The 27,710-nt window shown below is 41.4% G+C and overlaps 1 protein-coding gene across 1 annotated transcript; it reads left to right on the top strand.

Moving 5' to 3' along the window:
- Positions 1-531: 531 nt before the first annotated feature.
- Positions 532-27,067, top strand: BMPR1B (bone morphogenetic protein receptor type 1B). The gene is made up of 10 exons (XM_054293392.1): positions 532-683; positions 8,313-8,415; positions 9,409-9,511; positions 15,572-15,668; positions 16,485-16,623; positions 21,404-21,596; positions 22,040-22,337; positions 24,635-24,810; positions 26,095-26,225; positions 26,942-27,067. Exons 1-10 carry the CDS (start codon positions 544-546, stop codon positions 27,065-27,067), a joined length of 1,506 nt encoding a protein of 501 aa, XP_054149367.1. The 5' UTR covers positions 532-543.
- Positions 27,068-27,710: the final 643 nt, after the last annotated feature.

The following is a 27,710-nucleotide window of genomic DNA, read 5'->3' as shown; positions in this document are numbered from 1 at the left end:
AGAAGTGAGCTCTTTCCCTTGTTTACCAAGCAGGGCTTTTGCAATTCAGTGACAGAACGTGCTGTTGAATTTGAAAGAACATCAGTTTCAGTTAAGACTTTGTTGAATTGTATGCTCATGTTCTGTTCTGCCTGGAGTACCATAAATCCCACTGATTTTTATGGGGTTCAGTGAATGTAGATCTGTGCCGAGTGCTGTGGAGATAAAGAAAACTCAGAGGTGTAAGCCAGGATTTGACCTGTGTAATGCAATAGAAGAAAAGCTGTACTGTACAATGTATAATAATAAAAGCACAATATATCTCTAGGCAGTGGCAGAGCTCAAACATCAGTACCTTTGATCTAATACCACCGAGGCCCAATAAGCTCAACCATGGTGACCATGTCAAACTACAGAAAAACATTCTGTAGTGACCTCTCATCTCAAATAACTTTCTTAAGTTTTGATGGGTAGAAGCAGTTTAAAGCCTTCGTTTCAGGTCTTGCAATACATCATAGAACTGTTTCTTTTTCTTCTTCTCTTACAGCCAGTTTTCTAGACAACATGGCCTTGCGAAGTTCTGGCAAGTTGAGCATGGAGACCAGAAAAGACGGTGAGAGCACGGCCCCTGCTCCTCCCCAGAAGAAGCTGTCCTGCCAGTGCCACCACCACTGCCCTGAGGACTCGGTCAACAACACCTGCAGGTTTGTGGGATGGATATCTGCTGATGATACATGGCAAAACAAACTCGTGGCAGCTCAGCCATCCCAAGTTTGGTGTCACAGTTTTTGTTTAAGCAGTGATATGTATATGACTTGGTTTTCACTGTCTGTCTGAAAATCAGAAGTAATTTTTACCTACATATCAGCTGCATGGTTGTTGGTTTTTGTTTTGTTTTGCTTTGTTTTATTAAGGCATACACACATTTATAATTTTAGATAATACTTGTTTTAATGAATTGCGTATGAAATATTCAGAAGGCTGAACTTTGTTTTTAAAGAAGCTTGCAGTTAATGAGAGGAGACCTAATGGAGATATATTGAAATGTCAATAAATGCTTATAAATTTGTAATCACTCTTAATAGAATACTATTTATAAGAACCTTGGTCTTTGTTTGTGTGTACAGCAGCTGTATCTGTAGGTCCTTAAGGCTTTGGGGTTTGGGTTTCGTTATTTTTTTTTTGTTTTTATGCTAAAAAGAAAACTATCTTGAGGTGAAGTGTTGAGTATTTTTGTCTCTGAGCTGTAGGCTTCTGTTTAATTTTGGGCTTAGAGTAGTACATATTTCTCATCTGGGTTGAATTCTGCTTCCTCAGGACCTTTTGGCTCCCTGGGGGAGAGGCAGGTCCAGATGTGCACAATGTCCTTGAAGGCTCAGCACTGGTCTGTGTTGCCCTGGCCCTGGCTGAAGCAAGCAGAGGTGACTGAGGGGACCTGTGGGGGGGACCAAGCTGCTGTTCCCCTACCCAAAAGCAGCTCTTGCTGGACACATACAATTGCTGTTGAGTGAGGGTTGAATGAACCTCTGTCTTGGCTTGAGGTACAGGTACAGTTTGCTTTAGCTGCAGCAGAGTTGGGCTGAGCTCCTCATGTTCCATATGAGGGATTTGAACTTCTCTGCTTGGCTAGGAGCAGGTGTGATACTGGAGACACCAACTCAGCCTGGTGGAGCTGTGGGAGTCAGGGAGACATAGAAGCAGGGCACAGATGTGAGCCCAACTGGAGATGCAGTGCTCTTTGAGGTGAGATTGTCTGATGTCTCAGCTCTTCAAGGCAGTGTGTCTAAAAGAGAAATGGGGAAAGCCTAAGGTTGCTGAAGGCACTGATTGCTTTGTTGGATTTTTGAGCGTGGGTTTGCAGCCTGACTTTATTCTTCTCAGCCTGCGGTTTCCTACTAAAATGTATCAAAGTTTTGATGACAGCTGTAAATACCATTCCCCCTTTCTAACCTCTTCCTACAAGCCCATGTTCCAGCCAGGAGTTAGCTCTCACATGACAGTCAGTTTAAAAAGCTGTAAAACCCCACTCTGATGCCAATTTGCTGATCCCCTGCAGCGCCAACCAGCTGTTTCCTGTTCCTGCCCAGCAAGAGCCACATCTTTCCCATGTGCTGTCTCACACATGCAGCAACAGGGAATTTGCAGGTCACTTTTAAATCCTTGAATTAGGAAGCACAAAGAGATCAATGTTAGGAACTGACTGAACAAGGTTTATCCCCCAGCTGGGGGATAACCTGCTTTTACACGTTGCTTTGTAGGCATCATTGGCATTAAGTATTTTTTATGGAACTATGAGTGAATGTCCTGTTAGAATGGATTTGTGCATTTTCCCTCACTGCAATACTTTAAAGAAACTCTCTTCAGTCTCCTTTATGGTGTCAAATGTCAAACTTTTTTTAGGTGTTGATGCCAAGGATAGGCAGTTAAGTGGTAATAAAACACAAATTTGTAATCCCTTTTGTCTTCACAATCCTTGAAGACTTCAGACTTGAATGTTCTGCTTTATTGCCAGAATGATTTTTTCCCATTTGGGCATCAAAATAATAATTGAAGCTGGAATTTATCCGTCAAATATTTATCACTTTTCTGTCCAGTCAGGAGTTCCTGGAACAGTCAGGAGACTTGCTTTAGATCAGCTCCTCTCTCGTGCCCTGTGCTGTCACCTGAGCAGTACCCACCTTGCCACTTGCCCAGTGAGCAACAGCGTAAGTGAAAAATTGCTGAGGAGTTTGGAGTAATGTAAAACAAATTAAATTAATTTAAATGCACTGCCTTCATGGCTTGTCAGCAGCAATCATGTTCATGATAGTGATCATTGCTGTGGCTCCCACTGCCTTGGTGTGAGAGCTGCAGTGAGGTGTGAGGGACTCAACACCCCTTGTTTTCCTGCATCTATTTAACTGTTAGTGTAATAACTCCTTTTTTAAATTCCCTGCTACATAGCTGGAATTATGGATTACAGAGAAAACAAGATCCTGAGCCTTCTCTTGGGAAAGAGAGGTTATTAGGTGTCTGGTTAGCTGGTTATTAGGTATCTGCTTTGTTGGCTGCATAGAGACAAAATTTCAAAAGATTTGAGCACAACCAACCAGGTTAACAGGGATTATAAATTTCCCCTGAGTTTTGGAATCATCCTACGAGTCAGACGGTAACTTTTGTATTTCATCCTGTGTGAATGACTGTTGGCACAATTTTAAAGCACTCGGGGAATCACTGAGCATCACTATAAAGGAAGCTTCCCCATTTGGAAGTTCAAGAAGTGTCAATTGCAGTGTTTGTCTGAAGAATAAATTAAATGCTTCAGATTAAAAGTTATTGCATTAATTATCTGCTTGCCACAGATGTAGCCACTAAAAGCATTTTAAATTTTTTAAGAAACATTTTAAGATCAAAGCTCTTTTCAGCTCTATCAATCTGTTAAGCTTTGGGCTGTGCTTGGACCTTTAGAGTTTGGACCTGCCAGCCCAACAGGAATGAGCCAGTGTGTTCTGGAGCACCCAAAGGCCTGGCAAAGCTCTGACACCCAGGAAATTCACTGAGTACATCCACAGCCAGGGTTTGAGCTCAGGAGACCATCAGCCACTGTCCTTACCAGGGTTCTTACTAAAGCAGTGAAGCATTTTATGAGCCCAGGAGACAGAACCTCTGAAAGTTCAATGCAAAAGCATTTCCAGCTGTGTTTAAATTAAAACTCTCAGAATAGAATAGCTATTCTTATTGCAATCACCATTAAAATTTTCTGCTAAAAAACAGTCTCTCATCTCACATGAAGATTTCTATCTGCTACCACAGGTATTTGTCTTTAAAGTATATATCTGGCTCATAGTACCAGGGGTCTGAATGTTTATATAATAATGAGGACATCTGGTGGCCATTTAAAATCTTCTCCATAATTGTATTTGCAGAAATTTAAAAGCCAGTATTCTTTAACCACATCTATATCAAATCCTCCAACAGCCTGCTGTGTTCCTATACAGAATTTCCCTTTCTTTATACTTCTGCAGTTTAAGTCCAACAATACTTTGGAGAGCGAAGGATAACACTGCAGCCTAAAAGGCAGAATGCTTTTCTGTCTAAGCAGAAAGCCATAGCTCTAGTTTGAGTGTGCTTTAAAAAATGGGGCAGTCCCTGAGCACAGTGAAGTTTTGGCAGACCCGTTGCAGGGTGAGCTCATCAAGGGAAGGTTAATGCCAAAGTGTAGCAAAAGGGGACCAAGGCAGGAGCTGAGGCTGATATCCTCACTCACCAGGACCCCATTTCCCTGTGGATATGTGAACACAACAGGCAGTGACAGCTCCTTCAATAGCCCAGCTCTTCCCATGGTGGAGACAGGCTCTCTTGTACCTCTGCTCAGGGCTCCTGGGTAGGGGGAAAGAGGAGTCACAAGTGGGGCCACTGTGAGCAGTTGAAAAATATTAGTGCAGTCAAGCCCCTGACAGATGAAACCTTTGGAGAAGGCTCACAGTCCTCTGCTTGCAAAGGGTGTGTTAAACTGCTGCATGTTGAAACTTCATTCTTCTTTCTGAACATCTGTGCAATTCATAAAAGGCTTTCAGTAAAGAAGGTCAAAGCTGCTTTGAACACAACCAGGACCTTGTTTTGCTGTTCCATTTCAAGTTTTCTGTGTTCAGAGTGAATGCACGGACAGTTGTGTCTGATCATAATTAATTGCACGTTTTAAAGCACGATGTTACGATTAATTGGCTTTGACTGTAATGGGATTGCAGTAAAGGCAGAGGCTAATTAGGTGCCTTGTCGCACTCTATTTTCATGCACAAATAAATGCTGACAGTTTTAAAGATTGGGCTGATAAAGTTTAAGTTCCTGTATGTTGCCTACTAGATTGTATTTCTGCCCAACTGTGTCTTTGGTTATCTAAAGCAATTAAATAATTAAGTTGCTATTTCAGTGGTACCAAAGCTGATAATTCACTTGAGTGATGTTATTTTCATTGTCCTGTTCTCCAGATGATATGCTTGAATTTTCTTTGTAATTTGGTAGGTGGGAAAAAAAAGACTTTGACATTGGCCAAAGCACCGAGCTCAGACAACTTTTGTTTTAATCAACTTTAATTTTTAGGGAACATTTTCTGATAAAGGAAAGGTGAGATCTTAAATGTTAGCCTTTCAATTTTTCAATGTTTATGTTTATTTTGAAATTTCCTCCTTTATACGGGAAATTTTGTAATAATTTTAAAAAGAGTGCAGAGACTTTTCATGTTGCTTTGGATGGAAGTGAAAAAATGCTCTTGTATCAAAATGAGGAATATGAAGAGGAGGAGTGGAAAAAAGTAATAATACTTGTATGGACTCATTTGAAATCAAATTAAAGATAAGAGATCTGTTCATCAAATTATGAAAGCTACCTGTCTCTTTGTGATAGGCATTGAATGAGGGAAAGATGTTGCTTTTCCAAGTTGTGTACTGCCATCCCTGGCTGTGTCACTCACAGAGCCGGGTGGGAAATCTCCAGCAGGCAGGTTTTGGAAGCTGAGGAATCACAGCTTCTGTGAGAAATGGCTGCTGGCCAGTGGGGACATCTGTGTGAGAAGTTGCAAAGCTGTTGGCCTTGGTTCCTCTCTTGTGACATTTAGGAAAGGTCTGAGTTAAGATCCCTGCTTTCTTTGTGGTAATCTGTAATTGGAGCAGCACCTTCTATATCACTGTCAGTGTTTCACTATTAACTCCCTTCATTCTCCTGGTATTTGACTTGGCTGTAAGAATTCACTCTTGGCAAATATGTGACACAGCAAATCTCTATTAGTGATCTCATCCAAAGTGAATTGAATCACTCCCCTGCACCGTACTCTTATGATGGTGCTTCAGTGGAGGTTAGTGGATGTGTACCCAGATGTATCCAGTTGTATCCACACTGAATTCCTTCTTTACACACCATTTTTGGAATCAAATTACGCAAAATTAGAATTCACATTGCAGATTTTAAGAAAATAGCAGGTCTATACTACAGTTTTTTTCTAGGAAGTGGAGAATAGGTTTTTCATACTGCTTTGCAAGTGTCAGTGATGTACAGATGCTTCTTTCTCTGTAGTCACCAAAGTATAAAATTTGAGACTGTGCACACATCTCTGATTTGTTTCTTACTGGCTGTATTAGTAAGTTTCATTTCTACCCTAGTCAGGTGTGAGGTGGGGAAATCAATAAAACAGCAGGGGTGTGCCCTGCCCTTTTTCTTGCACTGTGTGGTCCGTTTGACATCCTGTGAACCAGGAGAACAGGTTGGGGTGAGGGGGGAAGCAGGTAGATCCTTTTTTCTTTTCAGAAGGGTTCCTTCTCCCTCTCACCCCAGCACCTCAGAAATTCTCAAAAAGCTAATGAGTTCTTACATAGCATGAAAGCTTTTTGTTGTTTGGTTTTATTTTTTTTTTCTTAGAGGTAGAAGCAAGCAGTGTTTATTCTGCTCAGTAATGCTATTTTTTCTCTCACTTCTCCTTCATTATTCTAACATCTGTAAAGAGTATGGTTTACACTTATTGTTAGAGCTTTATAACTTCTTTGTTTTGCTCTACCCAATCAAAATTTTTCTTTTTAAATTTGGAGTAAAATTTTTCAAGGGACTAAAGTGCATGAGGAGCTTGACTTCAATTTTCATAAATGAGCTAAGAATCAGAGTCCCTTAGGACAAGTGAGAAAAATAGAACTGAAATGGCAGACTTTCTGTTTCTTTTTCTCCCTTTTGCAAACAATTTGACTTTTCCTTCCCCTGCTTTTCTTTGATGAACCAAGAGTTTAGAGTTTTTTGCTGTTGGCTGTAGAGTCCATTTTTGTGTTTCACTTGATAGCAATTTATTGTTTTGTTGCTCTGTCCCCTGGGTTAAACTTACTCATTATTTTGAATCAAAGGCACCATGCAAACAAATAAAATCTAATCTAATCTAATATTCTTCTCTAATGGATTCCTTACAGTCTCTCTTGGCAATCCTCTTGTTCCTATCTATTCAGCTCAAGCAATGACATCAGGGTGGTTGTTGCCCAGAAGGATTGCTGTCTTCTTTGCCTCACTCCTATGTACAGTGTAAAGAAGGATAGAAGTCACTGCTGGCTTCCCTGAGAAAGTAATTTCTAATGTGCAATTGGTTACTTTTCAGATCCAGAAGTCATGATATATTATTATTTGAAGTAATAAGCTTACTGTGGCTAGACCCTGCCCCACTAATATAAAAACATGCCACAGAAAATGTTTGACGTGATCCTGTGCAGCATCTCTCGGTAGTGTACCTAATACTTACAAATTATGTTTATCTCTTAAATGTGTAACTGTGGCTCTTGTTTCCTACATCTTCATTGCCTTTGCTGCTGGTGCTCTTTAGACTCTTGTTTCATTCAAGTGAGGAGCAAATCATCTGAAATTTTGCTGTATTTAAGTTTTCTAATCTTTTTTTCTTTTTATTTCCTTGTTTTAACTGAGTTTATTTCTTCCCTTCTGAAAAATACTGATTGTACATAATAGCCAGTGTTATTTTCCTGAGCAAATAACAGAATATTTTATTTTTCTGTGACTTAAATGTCTTATATTAAAGAGTTTTTTCTTTATTTTTGGATCTTCTGCCTTCAAGTCCATCAGTTTTTGTTTCTTACGCGTTACGTATCCCCATCAGAGTGCTGAGAACTTAAGGTACAGCAGTCTCAATAAAATGCAGCCACCCTTTCCATGCCCTCCACTCCCTTTTTCCATAGCATTCAGGCATTTGACCTTCATCAAGGAAGGACATTTATCACCAGCCCCATCGAGCCATCTGTCGGTATACTTGTCCTCCCTGGTGCACGTTCCTGTAAACGGAAGCATTATGGATCACTTCAGGCTTATAACACAAGTAAACATCTATGAAGGGTGTTGATGATAACTCAAGGACTCATACACAGGAGTGTTGCAGTTCATAATATGGTTAAAACAGGAATCACAAATCACTCTTGGTAATATTTTACGTTTAGCATCTCAGAAGTGTTTCCTTCTTCAGGTCTGTACCGTGGTGCAGGTGTCGGTGCCCTGTTCTGCACTCAAAGCAGAGGCTGTGTAGCAATGAAGCTTGCACTGTGTATGTTTCCAAAGTCTTAACACACTAATGACCACAGGCAGAGAGCTGGGGGGCTTGTTAGTGGGGTTTAGGCTGTGAAATGTTGCAAAGGTAAGTGCACAGCCCTGAGGCACAGCCTCCTTTGTGTGTACAGGAGCTGCTCCACAGCAGCCCCGGTGAGTCCATTTGTGAATGGCCGATTTGCCTGGCAAGGAGCAAAGTTCAAGACAATATTCAACAGCACATCTTCCACTTTTCATATTTCAGTGCCTTTTCCTGATTCATTCTTTCCAATCCACAGCACTGATGGCTACTGCTTCACCATAATAGAAGAGGATGAGTCCGGTGGACATTTAGTCACCAAGGGATGCCTTGGATTAGAGGGCTCAGACTTCCAGTGTCGGGTGAGGAAGCATTTTCTGCCACAGTGTCACTTGAATTTTTGATAGTTTCCAATTAAAGTGCAGTCAACAGATATTACTGTGTCCATGTTTTCTACTTCTGTTCCTTTGGCAGATAGCTGATCTGCATTGATTACTGAGGGGGGTGCATTTGTATCCTCAAAAGATGATACTATGGATCCTCCTAATAATAACTCCTCATGTTTTTGGTTTTGGCACTGCTGCTACTAGTAACATTCCCACTGAGATGAAGTTTGGATTTAGAGAATTGCAGTCTTAACTCCTCAAATTTTCATGCTGGATCTCTCTGGGTGTTTTTCCTGGCTGAAGTTAGTTAGGATATTATTTGATGAACTGCAGCAACATCTATGTCTTACATGCAGCTGCACGTTGGTTTGGGATTTTTGATGCCAGATATTCCCTACAAGTACAGTTATCACCTGACAGAAAACAAGTATCACTGCAGGAATGGAAGGGGTGTGGAAAATGGAGCAAGTTGGTTCTGAGGTGGTTGCTTTTCCTTACATTAACCTTAAATGGTTTTAGATGAGTACAGGAATAGTTACATCCTTATGGCTAATGGGAGATATTTTATCCAGCTTCCCAAGATACCAGAAGCTGCAGCTAAATTAGTCCATGCAGCAATTCCTGTATTATCCTGGCTCACCTGTTTTGGATACCCTATTAACTCATTTTTGGTCTAATTGATAGATGTATGTGACTTTCACACTTCTGACTGGCACCATTAGAGAAAGTCAGTCCCTTCTGCAGCATTAAGGCACCAACAGGAGTAAGTTTAGAGTGAATTAACATTTTAATTGCCTGGATGAAATATTGCTGGATACGCTGGTTGGCAGAAATCCTTGCTCCACACATCCTAGGAATCTGAAGCAGATTGCAGTCCAGCTAGCAAGCACATCTTTCAAGTGCCAGAATGACTGTGTGTATTTACAACACAGGTAATGACTTGCTTTCCATCTAAATTGCTTGTTGCAGGACACTCCTATTCCACACCAAAGAAGATCTATTGAATGTTGCACAGGCCAAGATTACTGTAACAGACACCTTCACCCTACACTGCCACCTCTGAAGAATCGAGGTAAGGGAACAAAATCCGGTCCTAAGCCGATCTTTTCCTGCTGTTGGTCCCTGTGCCTTAGGGAAAAAATAGAGCACAGACTGAGGCACCCCTATCCAAAAGCGTGTGATTAGAGAGAAGATTGGCATTAATCAGTATATCTCCATTCCTGTAGGTTGTGTGTGGAGTGGTGCTGATGCTTGTGTGTTTCTGCTGCACACATGCAGTGAACACAAGATGCATTAGAGTTGCATGATGCTGTCCTAACACAGACCTGTGAGCTATCAGAGATCATTTCAAGGACCAAGGCTGGTCGTGTCAGAGGATGACTCTTGCTGTGTATTTCTTTAGCCTGATACTAAAATGGAATCCTCTCTCCAGTTCCTGTAACATGCATTGCTCTCATTCATAACTCCACGCACAAATTGGTCAGTTCAGGTTGACACAAGTCTGTAAGTGTTTCTTATTTGCAGGACCTGATCACCCAGCACTGAGACAATAATGACTCACTAAAGTGTATTTTTATGTGAATAGTGTAGCTGAAAAAAGAAAGTAGAGTAAGAACTCACCCAGGTTTTTAAAAAAAATTTTTCGATAGCAAATGGGCATGTATTAACTTAGTAGATGCTGAGGCAAGGTTTTAGCATTATTGTTTGTTTAAACATCACTTTCTGAAAGCTAGTAAAACTATTTTTGTCTGGGCGTTCAGAATAAATTTTATAGAAGTATATTCCTAAGTGTAAATTCGTCCATAATAAACTCTTGGCATCGGCAGGAATTGTGGCAGTCAGCATTGAATCAGTTCAGGCTTGCAGAAGAATTTATAATCGTGGTGTTCTGTGTTGAAGATCCAGACTGGTGCACAGATGCACTCCTAATTCCACCAGCAGCAGATACTTACACGAATGCATGCTCAGAGAGAGCCTTCACTCATGTAAGCTGTTCCCTTCAGGCCTGTGAAATTCTGCACAGATGGGCTGCAGAGTCAGGCCTTTGGAGAGTAGTATGTAAATACTTCACTGTTTACTAGCAAGGCATTAAGGCAGCGAAACCTCATAAAATTCTGACTTCCAGCAGAAGAGTTATGTACTACTTTGTTGGTTTATTTAATTTTAAAAAGTTCTTTGGATTGAGAGAAGAGCTCCAAAAAGTAGTCAATATTTGTTCACACTTACTTAGTCTTTCATTAAATATCAGTTTGGAAAACACTGCCATGATTTGTTCTTGCTACTGGCTGAGTTTATGCTACATTAGGACTACTCAAAAATACTGAATTAGAGCCTAACACTAGACATCCATCTATAAAGATTTTAGTTATTTGGCAATGCTGTCTGCTACTTACAAAGAAAGCAATGGACCAAGCTTTTGGTAGTGGCAAAAGGTGTTTGGATTGAGGTTGGGTTTGTCCTGTGTGTATGTAGGATAAATAAAGTATCACTGGGGAACCATGCTGGCAGAGAGAATATTTTTTAAAAGAAAAATTTCAGCGAGCTGAAACAGGGTTCTAGCTGTTCTGTGTTGCAAAGTTGACTACTTTAGCATGGCAGACAAAAGGTGATGTAGTCACTCAACACACTCAAAATATTTTTATTTTTTTTATATAAGGTCTCACACTACAAGCGTCCTGACAGTGTTTTGTAGAAATGGATTTCAGGAACTGCTTGAATAAATGTGGCTGAACAGGGCTGAAGTCACCACCTTTATTAAAGCCTTAGGTTAATATGTCATTGTCAGTGCCAGGCCTGTTTTAATTTGTTGCTGCTGTATCCTAGTATGAAACCTCAGGATAAAAGAGCCATAGTTTGAAACAGCAAAAAAAAAAAAAAAGCCATAGTTTGAACCACAGGCCCTCTCTGCAAATAGGTACAAATACTGTATACATATACATGCTACTGCCAGCGCCCAGTGCTGTGGCTGTGATCATTGTTTCTTCTGGAAGCATTTAGATTAGGCTGTGATTGTCTGAGTAATGTTAGAATTGTATATCAAATTTAACATGAACTGTAAGTACAGGGAAAGAGAGGTGAACTTAAAACAAGTTTCTTGGAATAACCTCCTGGCCTTCAGGGTTCCATCAAAGATACACATGCTCCTTAGCATCTAAAAAACAAACAGAAATTTGGCTTCTGATGAGCTCACATCTGAGGTGATGCCTCATGGGAAGCAAAGTCTAGGGGGAGCATGCAGCTGCAGGTCAGGGGCTATTGAACTCAAAACTGACCTGTGCACCAAGGTAAGAGCTGCAAAGGCAAGGGACTTGTGCTCTCTAAGTGCTTTTCCAGGCCTGGCATGTGCTGCAAGGCAACATTTATGCCACATCCTATCCTTCTCCTCTCCCCCCTGGAAAGAAAGGAGGACCACATACATGAAAGTGAGAGCTAGAAAAATTAACACCGGTCAAAGCAAGACTTGTTAAGTAAGATGGAAGAAACAACAGCCAAGTCTAAGTTTTGAGCTCATCTTGCTACAGAACTAGCAGGATAAAATGTCCCAGAGAAACCATTAAACCCTTGTGCCAGCTATACATCTGTCTTATTAAGGAAATGAAAGTCATAATTGGGTCTGATATAACACCTCTGCTTTAAACAATAAAAGATATTCCTGGAAATCCCGGTGAAAGCACAGGCTGAGAGCAGTCAAAAGGAGAAATATGTCTTTACTGATTTAGAGCCTACATAAGCAGAAGTGGTGGTGCCACCGTGTCTGGCTCCCTGCCTGTATAGCCAGTGATGAATGGGCAAGGGAATGATTGGAGGAATGATGGGGTTTGATGTGTGCATACAGTCTCCACGCCTCGGATTTCACTGCCGTTTTTACTTGGATAGCTGTAACATTCTGAGCTGGAGGGACCTGGGGTGGGAGGAGAACCTCCTCTCCCTTTGATATGCTGACTTCTGAACCTTCTGGGTGGCATTTTCAATGCACTCCTCAGCATGGCCCCGCTGAGGACAGTGAGTGAAACGAGTGGTGGAGGAGGGGGAAATTGCAGGAGAAAAACAGAGAGGCAGCTTGGTCCCACTGAGCTCCCTGCTGTCACCAGCCTGCACCACTGTTTTCCTACAATATGGAGCTGTTAATGTGCTCTTTGCTGGGCTGCACTGTTATCAGCCAGCCAGGGTATGTGAAGAAGCTTCCCAAACCTGCAGTGTGTTTGTTTTGCACTTCCCACACCGTGCTCCCGGTAATCGCTCACTGCTGCCTCCATGGAAGCTGCTGCTCATTCTCCTAACCCTGCTGCTTGGCACCTGGCAGTTCCAAGTGATGCAGCAGTGAAAAACACAGCACTGGACTTCTTAAAGGACACAGTACCTCCATCACAACTGCACTGTCCAGGACCCACCACGGTGTTCACCACAGAGCCCACAAGCGAATCCCTAGGCGGACGCACAGCTGAGCTGCCCCATCACTCCTCCTGGTCAGACAGTGCGGGGAAAGGGAGGTTTGTCCTGCTGCCCTGTGGGAACAGCCTGGGCTGGAGGAGCAGGAGAAGAAATGCAGCCTGGCTCAGTGCAGCAGAACAAACAGACATTGCTGGTGTGAGGATGGGGGCTTGCATTTAATCTTCTGCTGTCCACACACACACACCAGCAGGTTTATGAAGTCCTCAAGTTAGGCAGCAAATGAAATCCTGCCCAAATGCTTTAAAAATGCAGGAAGTGTTTGAAAGGTGGGACAGTAGCTCACTTGTCATCAATATTGCCTCTCAAATAGCCAAATAAATACAAAGGCATGAGGAATTGACTGTCCCCTCCTGTAGGAGCCAGTTGCACGCCTGTGCTGTGCACAGTGAACCACTGCTAAAGCTGTGCCACTGCTGGCATGCCGACACCACCCACCACAAGAGGGTCAGCTCTGCATCTGCTCAAAGTCTTGTTTCCTGCTCCCAGCAAGGACATCAGGACACGTTCCTTTGTGTCTTTCATGCTTTCCTCACACTTGCTTCACATAATTGCTTTTGGGTACCCAAAGAATTTTGCAGTGTCAGGGCCTGAAGTTCATCTGAGAGTTGCACAGCCCTTCCAAAATGCCTTCTGGCCTCTGGGAAAAGCAACCTGCATTTACTTACTTTTCTGAATGGCAGAAGCCCATTAGAAACATTGAGCATAAGGTTTGGATCACTTATACCCTAAAAATTGTGGGAATTTGATTCAAGATTGCAGCATGTTTGTCATCCCTCTCCAAATGTGCATTCTCGTACACACCCAGACAGTGTGAACAACTTCACGGGCAATACCGTGTCTGCAAATTGCACAGATTTCCATGGCCTTAACATCTAGCAGACACAAGTCTAAGATCTGAATTTTTCCCTCTGTGAAAGCTGACATCAGCTTTCATTACTGCTAAGCACAGAAGCTCAGCTTCCATCCTGTCATATTCTGTGAAGTGGGAGAGCCCTGGCTGTGGGTGGTTATCCGGGTTTCTCCCAGGCATGGAATGCCGCTTTATGGGGTCTCTGTGCTCTGCTTATTCATCTGATGGGCTGTGACATCTGAAACTGTGACAACCCACACATTTCAGAGGGAGGTGGTGCTGACACAGGCTGCTCACACAGCACAAACCAGAGCCCTCAGCCCTCCCGAGCTGCCATCGCCTTCACGAGAGCTCTGATTCCCCGGTGGGCTCTCGGTTTCGACCCACAGCCCGCTTGGAGTGGCAGGCCAGGGATAAATCTGCTGTGGCAGGCAGAAGGATGGGCTCGAGGGTTCTCCTGATAGACATCGTGTCAGTGTCCCCTTTCAAAGGCATCAGCCATGTCCTGAGTGTTTACATTGTCAGTGCTCCTGGAGCAGGCAATGGCAGGTTAAAACATGACCAGTGTGATCAGGAGGTGTGCTGGTAGGTAATCTCTGTTTGTAGTGGGAAGGGGAAGGAAAGAAATTGTTTGGGGGAAAAAAAAAAAAAAGAAAGAGAAACTGTGTCTTGAAAATAAGAGAGTCCGAGAGTAAACTAAGAGTCCCTTAGGAATCTCCTTGTCTCATTACTCTTGTAAATCTGAAGCATAATAGCGTCGTTCCAGGAGCAGTCAATAAGGATGGATTTCTTGCATTCTCCGATGTGTCAGGCTTTGGAGTGAAGGATGCAAGACAGCAAGGCTGGAAGAGCTTCAGAAAACATAGCCCTCATTTGCATCATCCCATTTGTTGTTGGAAGGGTGGTTTGTGTATGTACAGGCTGAAATACTATAATTTTGAGAGTTTGAGTGGCAGGGGAGGTTAAAAAAGAATAGAGCTGGATGTCTTTGTTTTTCAGCAGACGCATGCATGAAGGTCAGACTCGCTTGCCTGAGCTGAGAATTCAAATTTGGAGATTAATGTTATACTTTAAAGGAGAATATGAGTCTGCTATACAAAGGTTGACTGAAACATTTTAATAGTTTTTATGCAACAGCATTTTCTACAAGTCACTTGACACATTTTCTTTTCAAAGTGTTTTGCAGAGAAGCCACTGGAAGGATAGTTTTGCCCACCAGCATAGGAAGGACTTGCTGGCACACAGGGCTGCTCTAGAGCAGATGGAGAAGAAAATTCTTGCTCAAATGTTTAAAACAGGATCTAAGAGACAAATTGTTCTGTAAGGATGGAAATACTATGCTTTCAAGGCCTCTCATGGCCTGCCTTGCTGGCGGTTGAATGGTCTGCTGTGTCTTCCCTTCTGGAATAAATGCAGTTTGGTGGGTGGTTTGGTTTGGTTTGGTTTTCTTAGTTACTCATTAGGATACTACTTAATCTGAGTGCTTAAAAAAGGCAGTGGTTTTTGCATTTCCTGGCTAATCACTCAGGTTAGACCCAGAGCTACAGGTCTTGATTGATTTTCCATTCAGAGACAAACAGGGAATTGCAAATCAAGGCAATGTTTTGCCTGAGTGAAGACTGAGAAAACAAATAGGGATTTTTGGTGCTGGAAGTGTCAGTTCTGTCCTGGTCAGTGAGGGTCAAAGAGGAAGCCCACAAAATCCAGGAGTATCTTGTACAGGAATTACAAGGAAAGAGTGGAAATCATCCTGTGTTCAATGCACTTCTCACATTGACTTCATACCATCTCCCTTTCTAAATTTTCCAACTTTCTCATTTTTAACCCCAGACTTTGCTGAAGGAAACATTCACCACAAGGCCCTGCTGATCTCAGTGACTGTTTGCAGCATCCTTCTGGTGCTTATCATCATATTCTGCTACTTCAGGTAAATAAGGAATATTTTGGCAGCTTGTTAATGTTCCTCCCAACATTTATCTTTTTATAGATTTAGGAAATTGAAAAAAAAAAAAAATAGAAGCGGACCTTAGAGGAAAGAAATAAGAAACTGTAATTTTATCATGAGAAAAAAATGTGTATTTTATTGATGCTATTCACAGGGGTACCTGTGTGATGGATTTCATACAGAATCTTTCACTCAACATCCTTAAATTCAGGTTGAAGAACAGAATATTCTTTAGTGAGAAGGCCAAAGAACAAATTTTGTAGAGAAATTTGTGAAAGGGAAATATATCTAAGACTTCTAAATTTGTTTATGTGATGAAGAGCTGATCATAAAAAAAAAGACAATACAGGAATGTCAGTAAATATATCTAGAGTGGTATCATAATCTACATACATTACATTTTAATAATTTGACATATTCCAAATTTTTTACATATTCCCAGATTCCATGACCTTACCTCCTCTGGCTCCTAGAAGTGCACTGCAGACAGTAAAATAAAGTTACTGACTTGGTCAGTGTTGTAAACATATTTAAGTTTCTGAAAGGAACACATTTGGTTGCTTTGCAGATTTACCCCAGACTGCATGGCCTGTGAGTGTTATACTTAGAATTTTGATGATGTAAACAGTTGCTAAAAATAAAATGAAAAATTTTGGCCAGCGAGTCCAGTGTATTCCCCAGAGAAGTAGAGAAATCTGTTAGTCTATAAATGAAGGAAATGTGAAGGGCATGTGCATTATTCATTGCACATGTGCTCATTGTATTCAGAACTCATTTTGTTTTCGTGTAAAACCTCAGATACAAGCGCCAGGAGACGAGACCCCACTACAGCATCGGGCTGGAGCAGGACGAGACCTACATTCCCCCCGGAGAGTCCCTGAAGGATTTGATCGAGCAGTCCCAGAGCTCAGGCAGCGGATCCGGGCTCCCTCTCCTGGTAAGGAAGCGATGCTATTTTAGTGCACATTTCAAAGGCTAAAATGTGTAGAGGGAGAAGAGGCACAAAAAATAGATTTACGTTTCCTCAGTTTTGTTTTAGGTTTTTTTTGGGGGGGGGGTTTGGGGTTTTTTTGGGTTTTTTTTTCCTCTGCCAGAAATGACAAGGAGTTAGACTGGAGAGCAGCTGCTTTAGAAGCAGGGGACTAAGTCATGTGAACTAAGCCAAAAAAGGTTAGGGTTATTTTTCTGCCTCATTTAATTTCTTATTTTAGATACCATAGGGTAAGTACAGGCTAAGACAGCTCATGGAAGTATGTTTGGTTTTTTTACACTCCAGTGTACAGGACAGCACCTGGCCCACTGATGTTGTTTTCTTCCTTTGTATGTGCAACACACAGCAGGATTTCAAACACTGCCCCATCACCTTTTTCTAAAGGGAACTGTAAATTGTCAGACTTGGAACCTTTTTATTTGTAGGCTTCACTTTGCATTCAGAAGTCAAGGGGGATTTTTTTCCTCGTAGTATGGCAATCTCAAAAGTTAATGGGATGGAGTTTGTGATTGTTTCTGAACAGACTCCAGGATTGTTAAACCTGCTGAAAAGGCAGAACGATCTGTAGCAATATAGTCCTGTTCACCAGGGGGTTTTGCTTCCGGGGAACATCACTGGTAGAAAAGAATTGGTAAAAAAGCTAGGTTGCTTATTTAAAATAAGTGCCTCTGAGAAACTGGAAGATTTCATTTTCATTTTTCAGAGTGGGTATGTCCCTCCTGTCTTCCAAACCTATTAGTTTGTATTGATGCTACTACTGCAGGTGTTGTCCAGCTTCCAAGTACCATGTACTGTCTGGCTGTTTTTGCCCACACCTATTTTTTAAACACCCTAAAGAAGACATTCAATGGGAAGTTTTATATTTCCTTAAAAATGAAGCAACAAGCTCTGTCCTATCCCATGCCGATGTCTTTCTAGCACCCTGTAGTGGTTTTGGTTCACTAATTTGAGATTTTCTGGCCAATGGAAAGGGAGAGATCTTGTGTGCAGTTTAGGACCATTCCTAATGAGTTTCCAGCTGATTTAATTGTGAAGGATTCTTCCTTTTATGCTTTGGGGTTTGGTTGTTTTGTTGTTTTGTTTTTTGGTGGGTTTTTTTTTTTTTTTTTGCACCTGCCTCATCAAGGTCTTCATCTTCACTTGTTCCAATGACATAAAAAATGTAATAATTTAGAGCAAATACAAAGAACTTGGTTGTACTTCTCTGAGAGGATGTGTTTCCAGCAGCCCATGTGGGTGCCCTGGGAACCTCACAGCAGTGTATGGCTCAGTCCTTCATCCCAGGATCCCAAAAAAGCTGGAGCAGTGCTGGTTATGACTGCTTGTTCTTTATGCCTTCCTCTGTCCCAGTGAGCAGTTTGAAGGAGGGATCTGTGGTCTCAGTGCTGCTCCCAGGTCTGCCCTTGTAGTGGATGGGAAAAGGAATTCCTGCTGCTGAGCTGCAGTCATGGCTGAGGTGCCATCCCAGCTGGGATTGCTCAGCAGCTCCCAGAGCTGTGCCTCTGCCCCATGAGGCAGAAACCCTCCAGCCTTCTGGCAGGCCACTCCTCTCAACCTTGGAGACTCTGCAGCCACTGGACCAAGTGATTTTCCTCCAGGAACTCTTCCTCCCCATCTCCCCCTTGCTTACAAAAACCCCATGCAGTTGCTTTTATAAGTAGTGATTTTGGGTGGAAGAGAAGAAAATGGGTCTTGCACTTGGCAGTAGGTGTTTGCTGCATTCCCAGACAGCTACAACCCCTGTGAGCTCACCAGGAATGCACAGAGTGATGCCCCATGCCTGAAACAAGCGTATAGGAGGTGCCTGGCAGTAATGCTCTGCTCTATTGTGCAAGAGCTTATTTTTAACCTTGTTTCTTGTGCAAAGACTGAAACATCCAGGGTTATAATTTCAGGAAAGTAAGATGCAAATTTAATGCAAAATGTCACCTTATGCTAACCAGTAATCTTTTTCTTCTGTGTGGAACATTTATTCTAATGGGTACAAATATTATACCCAAAACAAGTATTAGCCAAGAATTTGTCAGTGTGACATTCAGCAAGTGTTCTTTCTCCTGACCTGTCTGTACCTCTGACAGAGGAGTTTGCTGCAAGTCAAATGCTGCAAAATGGTCTGTCTGAAGAGATTGCTGAGCTACAATTTGGTCTCTACCTTCTCACACATTTTTTTTCATAATTTCCCTTCCAATGAACTTTGCTTTTCAAGGGACTGCACCTGAGCCATAGGTATGAATTCTCTGTTCAAAATATTAAATTTACAAAAGGTTGGTCTGTCTAAATTTTCATCTGCAGTAGCTGAACACATTTAGCTGAATGCCAGGAAAGTAGAAATAGTTGGTAATTGGATTGTTTCCACTCAGGGAGACGAAAGAAAAGGTCATGTAACCTTACCTGACTGCTTACAGAGCTCAAGCAGCCAAATACAGAGATTTAAAAAGAAATGACAAACCCCCAGCCCCACTCAGTGTAAATAACTCAACACGAGCACATCATTCAGCATCTTATGAAATCAGTTCTGCTAACAATTTTGATTAACCTATTTGTTTTAGAAATCATAATTGGTTTATGATTCAAGAAGGAGCTGAATTCCTTAAAAAAAAAAAATTGTTCATAGGAAATCATTTGACCAGTTCTAGCAAGACAAAACCAGGTTAAGGCCTTTCACATAGTATTCTGCCGCCTGAAAACCCATAACAGAAATGTGTTTTTCATTTTCTTAATGTAATTTAATAAGGAACTTTTCATCATTAAGTATTGTAATTGCATGTACTTTATGATGCCATTACATATATTTACACAAATTAAGTTATTTGATGTAACTACATTATTGTTCAGGATGCATTTTTAAAATGGGAAAAATAGAAAGCAACAATGCTAAAATGACATTACAAAATGTTACAGCAAAATTCCAATGTAATATAACTATTGTTCAATCACTATATGAGAGTATAAAAGATAAATCAATTTTAAAAATTAAGGATAATCTCTATTGTTGGCTTTCATTGTTGTTAATCAAAAATAATGGCACTGAAGCTACCATCTTGAACATCTAATAATGCAGTGCAGGGCTGGAAAAATGGAATTCTGTTTAAATGACAGAAGAAGAAAACTGGGATATTTGAAATAGCTTTGCATAAATACTGCAGTATGTTTTGCTTCTTAAAATTGTTCAATATGAAAACCAGTAGTTCACTTAAAAAAAGAATGATGATAGACCTGACCTAATAGGTTTTGAGTTTGTCCTTGGATGCACATTCACGCTGCAGTCATGGCACATTCATGGCAGTCCTGCCTGGCATTCCCAAACTGGTGGTTTCCACTGGGCCTCCCAAGCGCAACAAAGGAAGAAAATTACTTAAGAAAATCAAGTTTTACTCATTTCTGTCTGCCAAGATTGCAAAAATATTTTTGATTTCATGAAATGAACATGATTTCATAGGGATTCAGTTAGAGCAGTTAGATTCACTTGCTGCAATAAAACACTGGAGGTTTGTATCTGGATGGTGGCAGAAAGAGCAAGAGGCCACAAATTTGAACTTGTGCAGATTTTGCCAATTGCTTGGGCCAGATGAAAATCTCATTGCATTGGTGGCAGTATTCCTTCAAAATCTTACCAAACCCTACCAGACGAAAACTCATTAGCTGTGGGTTGAACTGACAGTGCTGTAGCACAAGAGGGTGACATTTTAAATCTCCTGTTATATTAAGTTGAGGCAGAGTCAACCCCGTGAATTGTGTTGCAGCATCTACTCACATTTTTATTTGTGAACTTTTAGAAAGACATGATCTGCAGACATACTCGAATCTGATGAGATTATAAGTCTCCATTTGTCCAAGATTTTTTGTGGCTGTAAAAGCTTGTTAAATGTAGAGGCAGTCTGTCATCCTTGTGAAGAGAATCTCTGCAGTGCTGCTGTGGACATTGATCTTGCAATACCCATGATTTTAGCTGACAGTACAGCCACTGACAAAGCTGGCACAGACACTAGAAAGCTGTTCTTTCAAATATTTTGGGGGGGAAATTGCTTTTTTATGAATACTTTCATATCATTATTTAAATCAATGTAGGCACATGTGTTTTAACTCTGTAAATAGTGATTGAGGTTCCTAACCAAATATATATTTTGAAATAATTAGGGATGGCAATTTAAAGGAAGGTGATAGGAAGGATCATCCTGAAAAAAAAAAAAAAAAAAAAAAGGTAAGTTTGTAATTTTGCTAGGTTTGGAGCTCTTATAGGCTTTTGACTCTTGTGAGCCCTAGCCTTGAGTCTCAGCAGTGTTGTATTTTTATATTAATGAAAATGTGTTACCTACTCCTTTGGAATTTGGACGCCATTGAGGTGACCAGGAGTGTTTTCTGTCCAAACTTTTCCAAAAATGACCAAAAAACAACTCCACCAAGCACTACCTCCTGCAGAAAGATTTTAAAAAAATTCAAGGTGCAGGGACAAACATTTCCTTTACACTGACTGATGTAGACCACTGTATATTTGAGTATGCATGGAAAGGCTTCTTTTTAGTGGTGGGAATGTCCTCAGCAGCAGTGTGTCCTGGAGAAAATGGGAGCATCTGCAGTTGTGGAGGGTTGCTGAAATCCATGTCACAATGGGTGCGTATTCCACACTCTTCTGGGCTGGCTGTGTGGGAAGCAGGCACAGGAGGAGGGAGGTGAATGCAGAGATTTCCACTGAGCAAGGTATAAGATCTGCCTTGGCATTTCACAGGTTCAAAGGACCATTGCAAAACAGATTCAAATGGTGAAGCAGATTGGAAAAGGTCGCTATGGAGAAGTCTGGATGGGAAAGTGGCGCGGTGAAAAGGTAGCAGTGAAAGTGTTCTTTACTACAGAGGAGGCCAGCTGGTTCAGAGAAACAGAAATCTACCAGACTGTCCTGATGAGGCATGAAAATATTCTTGGTGAGTGAAGTGAAAGAGAATTATTTGATGGTGAACAGGTTTTTGAGATTAGCAATTTTGTATTTGCTGTTATCTGATGTACTTTCCGATGTGCTTTGTTTCCCTCTGTGCTCTGCAATTAGCCACCCAGAGCTCTTCAAAGGAAAGTTGTTTAAAGGATTATTGAAACATAAATAAAAGTTAAAAAAAATAATGGGGTTTAGGGGTTGTTATTCCAAACACAACATGTCTGTTTCAGCCACTGGTATATCCGTATCTGGGCTTCTGAAAGTGCATTAAAGGCTAGAGGTGAGGCACAGCTGCATGGAAGTAAGATGAAAAGAATTAAATATGTTATTAAAACAAACCTGCTGAAATGGATGACAGTTCAGAGTTCTGAGCAGTCCAAAAAACCCCCTGAGAAGTATTAACTTGAAAATAACCTCTTCTTTTTCTTTTTGTAGGATTCATTGCTGCAGATATTAAAGGTACAGGATCTTGGACCCAGCTGTATCTTATCACTGACTACCATGAGAACGGCTCACTTTATGATTACCTAAAATCCACCACCTTGGACACAAAAGCCATGCTGAAACTGGCTTACTCCTCTGTCAGTGGCTTGTGCCACCTGCACACTGAGATCTTCAGCACTCAGGGCAAGCCTGCCATTGCCCACCGTGACCTAAAGAGTAAGAACATCCTGGTGAAAAAGAATGGCACCTGCTGTATAGCAGATTTGGGCTTGGCTGTTAAATTTATCAGGTGAGTGGATGTGAGGGGAAGTTAATAAATCTGGTGCAAAAGTTTCCTTACTTGTTGACTGAGTGTGTACGAGTGAGCAAGCGCCTGCAGTGTTTGTGCACACCTGGGCTTTGCTCATCTGTGTGTGAGGTTACCTGTGGGGGGGGGGAGAATGTCACATCAGCACCTCATGCAGGTGTATAAATAGTTGCTTTTTAAATATTTGAGCACATTAGCTGTGTTTGTATAAAGGGTCAGTTTTCATCACTCCACCCTCCATGTATTCCTGCCCCAGTATTGCTGGCACACAGTGAAAGGACACAGCAGTGACAGGTTGAAGTCACATCACTGAGCTTGTCGCTGAAGCATTCAGCTTGTCTGATCCCATGAAAATTCACTCCTCAACTTAGAGAGAAAAATACTAATAATTTGCACTAGTTACTAACTAGGATTTATTGAAAAGGACCCCATTTGGGCTGCCTTTTGTTTCATTTCCTACAAATCAAATTGCCCAAGTACAGATTTGATTTTTGAAATGGCTTTTAAATTTGATTTTAAAAAATGGTTGTGTGTTTAAACAACTTAGAAAGAGCAGACAGGTAGAACTTACTCACTCCTGGGATTCATGAGGAGCCACTGCTCTCTGACAGCTCTGCTCAAAAGCAGCTCGAGCTCTCGGCAGTGGTCCTGGTGGTGGAGGCGCGTGCTCCGAAGTTTCTGATTTTTCTTCACACAGAAATGTGTCCAGAATACATAGACTGAAGGTTTCCGTTTCACAGGTCAGCTTTGAAACCGTGCACTCCCTGGAGTATTAAAAAAATTCAGGAATCCTGTACAAATCTTGAACTGAAATTACTCAGAGTGAAAGGAAAGGCAGTTTTTATGTTCTTTTCTTACTGTTCACTTACCTGCCGGGTTCCTTGGTGAGGCATTTCCTTTATGAGCCTGACCTTTCTTCAGGAGACAAGAAGGGAATATTTTTACTTTGAGGAACAGAGGTCTAGAAAACAACAACTTGAAAATATACAATAAAAAGTTTTGGGGAAGAAATTCACCCTTTGCAGGTGTACTTTGCCTGGCAAATACAGAGCAGCACACTGCTTAGCTGTGAATAAAGAAGAGCTAGGAATTACCGAGTGCTGTTAAAAAAGAAGGTGAAATTTGGATTTTTCACACTCCAGATGGAATTTATGTTATGTACTTGGCTTGTTTTCATACTGAATCCTTCCTCAGACAGCATTTCTCATGCAACAGCAAGGAACAGAAAATAGTTGGAAAGGGTGTGCACTGCTGAAGCTGATGATTCTAGTAAAATTCTTTGTGTTTCCATTTCATTTGAAATAATACAAGATAATGCAGGTCACTGGATTTATGTTACTTTCTTGCAGGTGTACAGTAGTGCCACTAGCATATGTATGTGTAGGTGACTGGTTGTACCACAGACTCAGCTTTTCTTCATATCAGAAGGTGAAAAGAATTGGTGTACATGAAGAAAACTATAGAAATACAATTATTCTGTGAGCATCTGTTGTATCCACCATATTTAAAATACATACATTTTGAAGGTGAATAAAGGAAAACAGACCTTTTTAAGCAAACCAGAGTATCTGCCATATATTAAACTTTTAAATATATTGAAACGGATGTAGCTGAATCTGAGTTAATAAGAAAAACAAGAATCCATTCACATAATTAATGGGAATATTTTTCCCTGTATGTCGTCTCTTCTGGTCAATGTGTGAGGTGTGACACATTTGCTTAGATGTTTTTATGCATTTATCTCTCTGTGTCTGCATATCTTGATGTGTAAAGGTTGGAAGGGATCAAACATAATGCATGCAAAAAATAATAGTTAGATTCATCTGTCTTGCAGATCTAATTTGCTACAGCTGAAAGATACTGCCCCAGCTACTCGGTATCCCCCATTAATTGCTGAGACTGAAGCATTAGGTGGTGGAGTATGTTAAGAAAACAGCGTTTAATGAAGATTTGATTGTTATCACTAACATTAGAGCTTGGGCTAATGCTAATGAAATCTCGAAAATGTTACAGCATCCCTGTTGAGTCTTATCTCCATTGTGGTTCTGCATTTGAATGCTTAACATAGCCTCAGGCGGGTCAGCCTTTTAAGGAGGGTTGCCTTCACACTAAGAGGCTTTTCTTGCAAGAATTGTTCCATTAAGATTATGCATTACTTTTGACCTTGTTTGAGAGTGGATGTGATGTGGATTTACTACTTCTCCCGTCTAAATTGCTTTATTTTCGACCCACTTTACTGCATTCTTGATGCCCTTTTTTTCTCCTTCTTTTTCTTTTAGTGACACAAATGAGGTAGACATCCCTCCAAACACCCGTGTAGGAACAAAACGTTATATGCCTCCCGAGGTGCTGGATGAAAGCTTGAATAGAAATCACTTTCAGTCCTACATCATGGCTGATATGTACAGTTTTGGACTCATCCTTTGGGAGATAGCAAGGAGATGTGTTTCAGGAGGTAAAGAGCTGGGAGATCACTTTTAATTGTGTCAGTGAACCTCAGGCCTTCCATTGCGCCTTGTTTTCCGGGTAATTGTTTTTACAGTAATAAACAGATGTGGGTAAACCATACAGGTAACTCTCCTAATGTCTGTTTTCCTGTTGAAACTTATTTTGAAGCATCAGTCAGTGCTATTTCAACAGCAGAGATTTAGACTGTATTTTAGTGGCTCGTTTGAAGGCAGCTGATGCCTGCACTGAGGAAGAAGTGTGGAACTCATTTGGGGACCTTTTCTAAAGGCATCGCGTTTGTGCTGGACTGGGGTGTTCAGCTAATTTAGCAGAAAGAAAGTAGTGGTTTCTTAGTTTAATTAAGAGTTAAATGAAAGGAGGAGGACAAACAATTTGGGGTTTGCTGTTTAAAACAAATAATCTTTGAAATAAACTCTTTGAAATAAATAATCTGTTTACTAGACAAGTAGCAAAACACTGGAGGGAAGTGGCACTTGTTACATCACTGTCATACCAGTGATGTGCCTCATTTCCCTCTTTCTGCATGTAGAGCTCAGTGTCATGCAGAAGTGATGGGTGTTGTTACCTCTCTTTTGCCACTGGGAAAGTTAAATGCACAGAAATGACTTGGTAGCAGTTCTGTGCCAGTTTGGTGGTAAGAGTAGAGCATGTCTCTCTTTGGTCTCTGCCACCTTCAGCATTCCCTGTGGGTTTTTAAATCCTTCAGTGTGCTGAATGCTCACTGTAGAGAAGCTGAATGTTGCCAATGAGCAGCAGGATCCCTGTGTTTAAAAGCTGGTGATGTGTATTGCAATGTTGTGAGGTGAAATCTGTAATATTTTTGTCATTGTTGCTGTGCACAAAGAATGGTACCTTGCCATGTTCTGAAAAGGCACAGAAATGCCCTTTAGTGTTTTTCCAGGACCACTGATAAGAAGGAGACCTAACTCAAGGTTAATTCTCTCTCAGATTACTCTGATACAGACTCTACACTAATGGCTCTTAGTGTGAGAACTTACTGGAGATTGCTGGACTGGACAGCAGTGATAGAAACTGTTCTCACTTGGCACGTTACTGCACTTTTGGGTTAGATACCTGGCCAGTCTTTACACAGCAGTGGTGGCGTTGGAATTTGACTGTGGAATAAACTTCTAGTCCTTTTTAGGGGCAGCACACCCAACTGTTACAAAGTACGGCCAATCTGTTATAAAATGAAAGGGGAAAAGGAAGGTTTTGTTTTGTTTTGTTTTGTTTTTCCTGCAAGTGACAGGCAACTAATTGCTTCTTTCAGGAATAGTTGAGGAGTACCAGCTTCCATACCACGACCTGGTGCCCAGCGACCCCTCGTACGAGGACATGCGGGAGATCGTGTGCATCAAGAGACTGCGCCCCTCGTTCCCCAACAGATGGAGCAGTGATGAGGTGCCTATCATCCCTCTCAGCATGCAGTCTGTGCTTCTAATCAGAGCTAGGGACTGAGATTGACCCAGTTCTGCATCATTTTGAGGGAGGATGATATTTACCACTGGTGCTGCCGTTTGGGAATAGCAGCATGTAGATGAATAGTCTGTGGGGAGATGAAAGATTTAGGTGGCATGAGGTTGTGAGTGTGGGGGAAAAAAACAACCTCCCTGGGATGCTCGAGGTCTTGTGCAACAGCCAGTGTGAGAAGATCTAACCAAATCTCACCTGCCTCATCCTCTCCCTAGCCAAATCCCTCTGAGCCTTCAGACTGGGGCTGGAAACACTGGAGGAAGGAGTAGCAGTTCCCAAAAGGGCTTTTGTCTGGTGGCACTCAGTGTTTGGTTTGCTACCACATGTGTCAGGGATTGGGAAGGTTTATTGCAGTAGCTGCTCTTGATTAGTTGGTTGGCATCCTTGGTAATCCCACCCCAGGCATTCCAGCAATAAAAGGACAATTTGTTACCACATAGTCCTTGTGTATTACCAAAAATACATTTATAAAAATCTGCATTAATCTACATGAACCGTGTTTGGCTGGTCTGGGCAGTGCTGGTGGTGTTTATCTGTAATGGCCTTAGGAAAGACCTTTTCCCCTGAGTTTTTCAGCATTGCCACACGTGCAGTCTCCTGTGCCACTGACCCTGGTGGGACTTTCTCTGCCCTTCTCTCCGCAGTGCCTGCGGCAGATGGGGAAGCTGATGATGGAGTGCTGGGCTCACAGCCCTGCCTCCCGCCTCACCGCCCTGCGCGTCAAGAAAACACTTGCCAAAATGTCAGAGTCCCAGGACATTAAACTCTGACTCTGCCAGAGGCCCCTGGAAATGGACTTTCTTGTGCAGGCAGAAGTCCTGAAGATGTATCAAAAGTCTTTGCTAATGGAGGAGTCACGCTGAAGAGCAGCCGTGAGTTTTTGAGGAGACTATCCATTGAAAAATCCACCTGAATTTTGGCATGCAAGATGGAAGAGGCTTGTCTGCCCTTGTTTACATGGGGAAATACAGTTTTAGTAACTGGTTTAAGATTATGCATGTTGCTTTCCATGAAAGCCACTTATTATTTTATTATTATTATTATTGTTATTATTATTATTTTGATTGTTTAAAAAGAGACTGCTTTAAATTTTATGAAAATAAAACTTTTGGGTTAGAAGTAAAAAAGATGTATATTGTTACATTAAAAAAAAAAATTGGAGGAAACTGCTGAAAATGAAAGCAAATCAACTTTTTCATTTCCAAAAAGACTATTGCACTCCAGCCTTAAAAAAAACAAAAAGGTGAGTGGATCTGTGTAGCTCAGAGGAGCTGTAATGGAGCCTGCCTTAAAAGCCACCTATTTGTGGAGATAACTTTCCAAACCCTGTGTGTGCAAGTGATTCTCAGAGTACAGAGATGGAGCCCAATTGCATCCCTGCCATCCCTGGTGTGGGTGGCCTGATTCCTGTGG

Source organism: Melozone crissalis, unplaced genomic scaffold, assembly GCF_028551555.1.
Source record: "Melozone crissalis strain CALT ecotype California unplaced genomic scaffold, PUWL_Pcris_2 ptg000006l_1, whole genome shotgun sequence".
NCBI classification, from domain to species: Eukaryota; Metazoa; Chordata; class Aves; order Passeriformes; family Passerellidae; genus Melozone; species Melozone crissalis.
The sequence above is the reverse complement of the archived record's forward strand: the minus strand, read 5'-3'. Positions and strand labels throughout refer to the sequence as shown.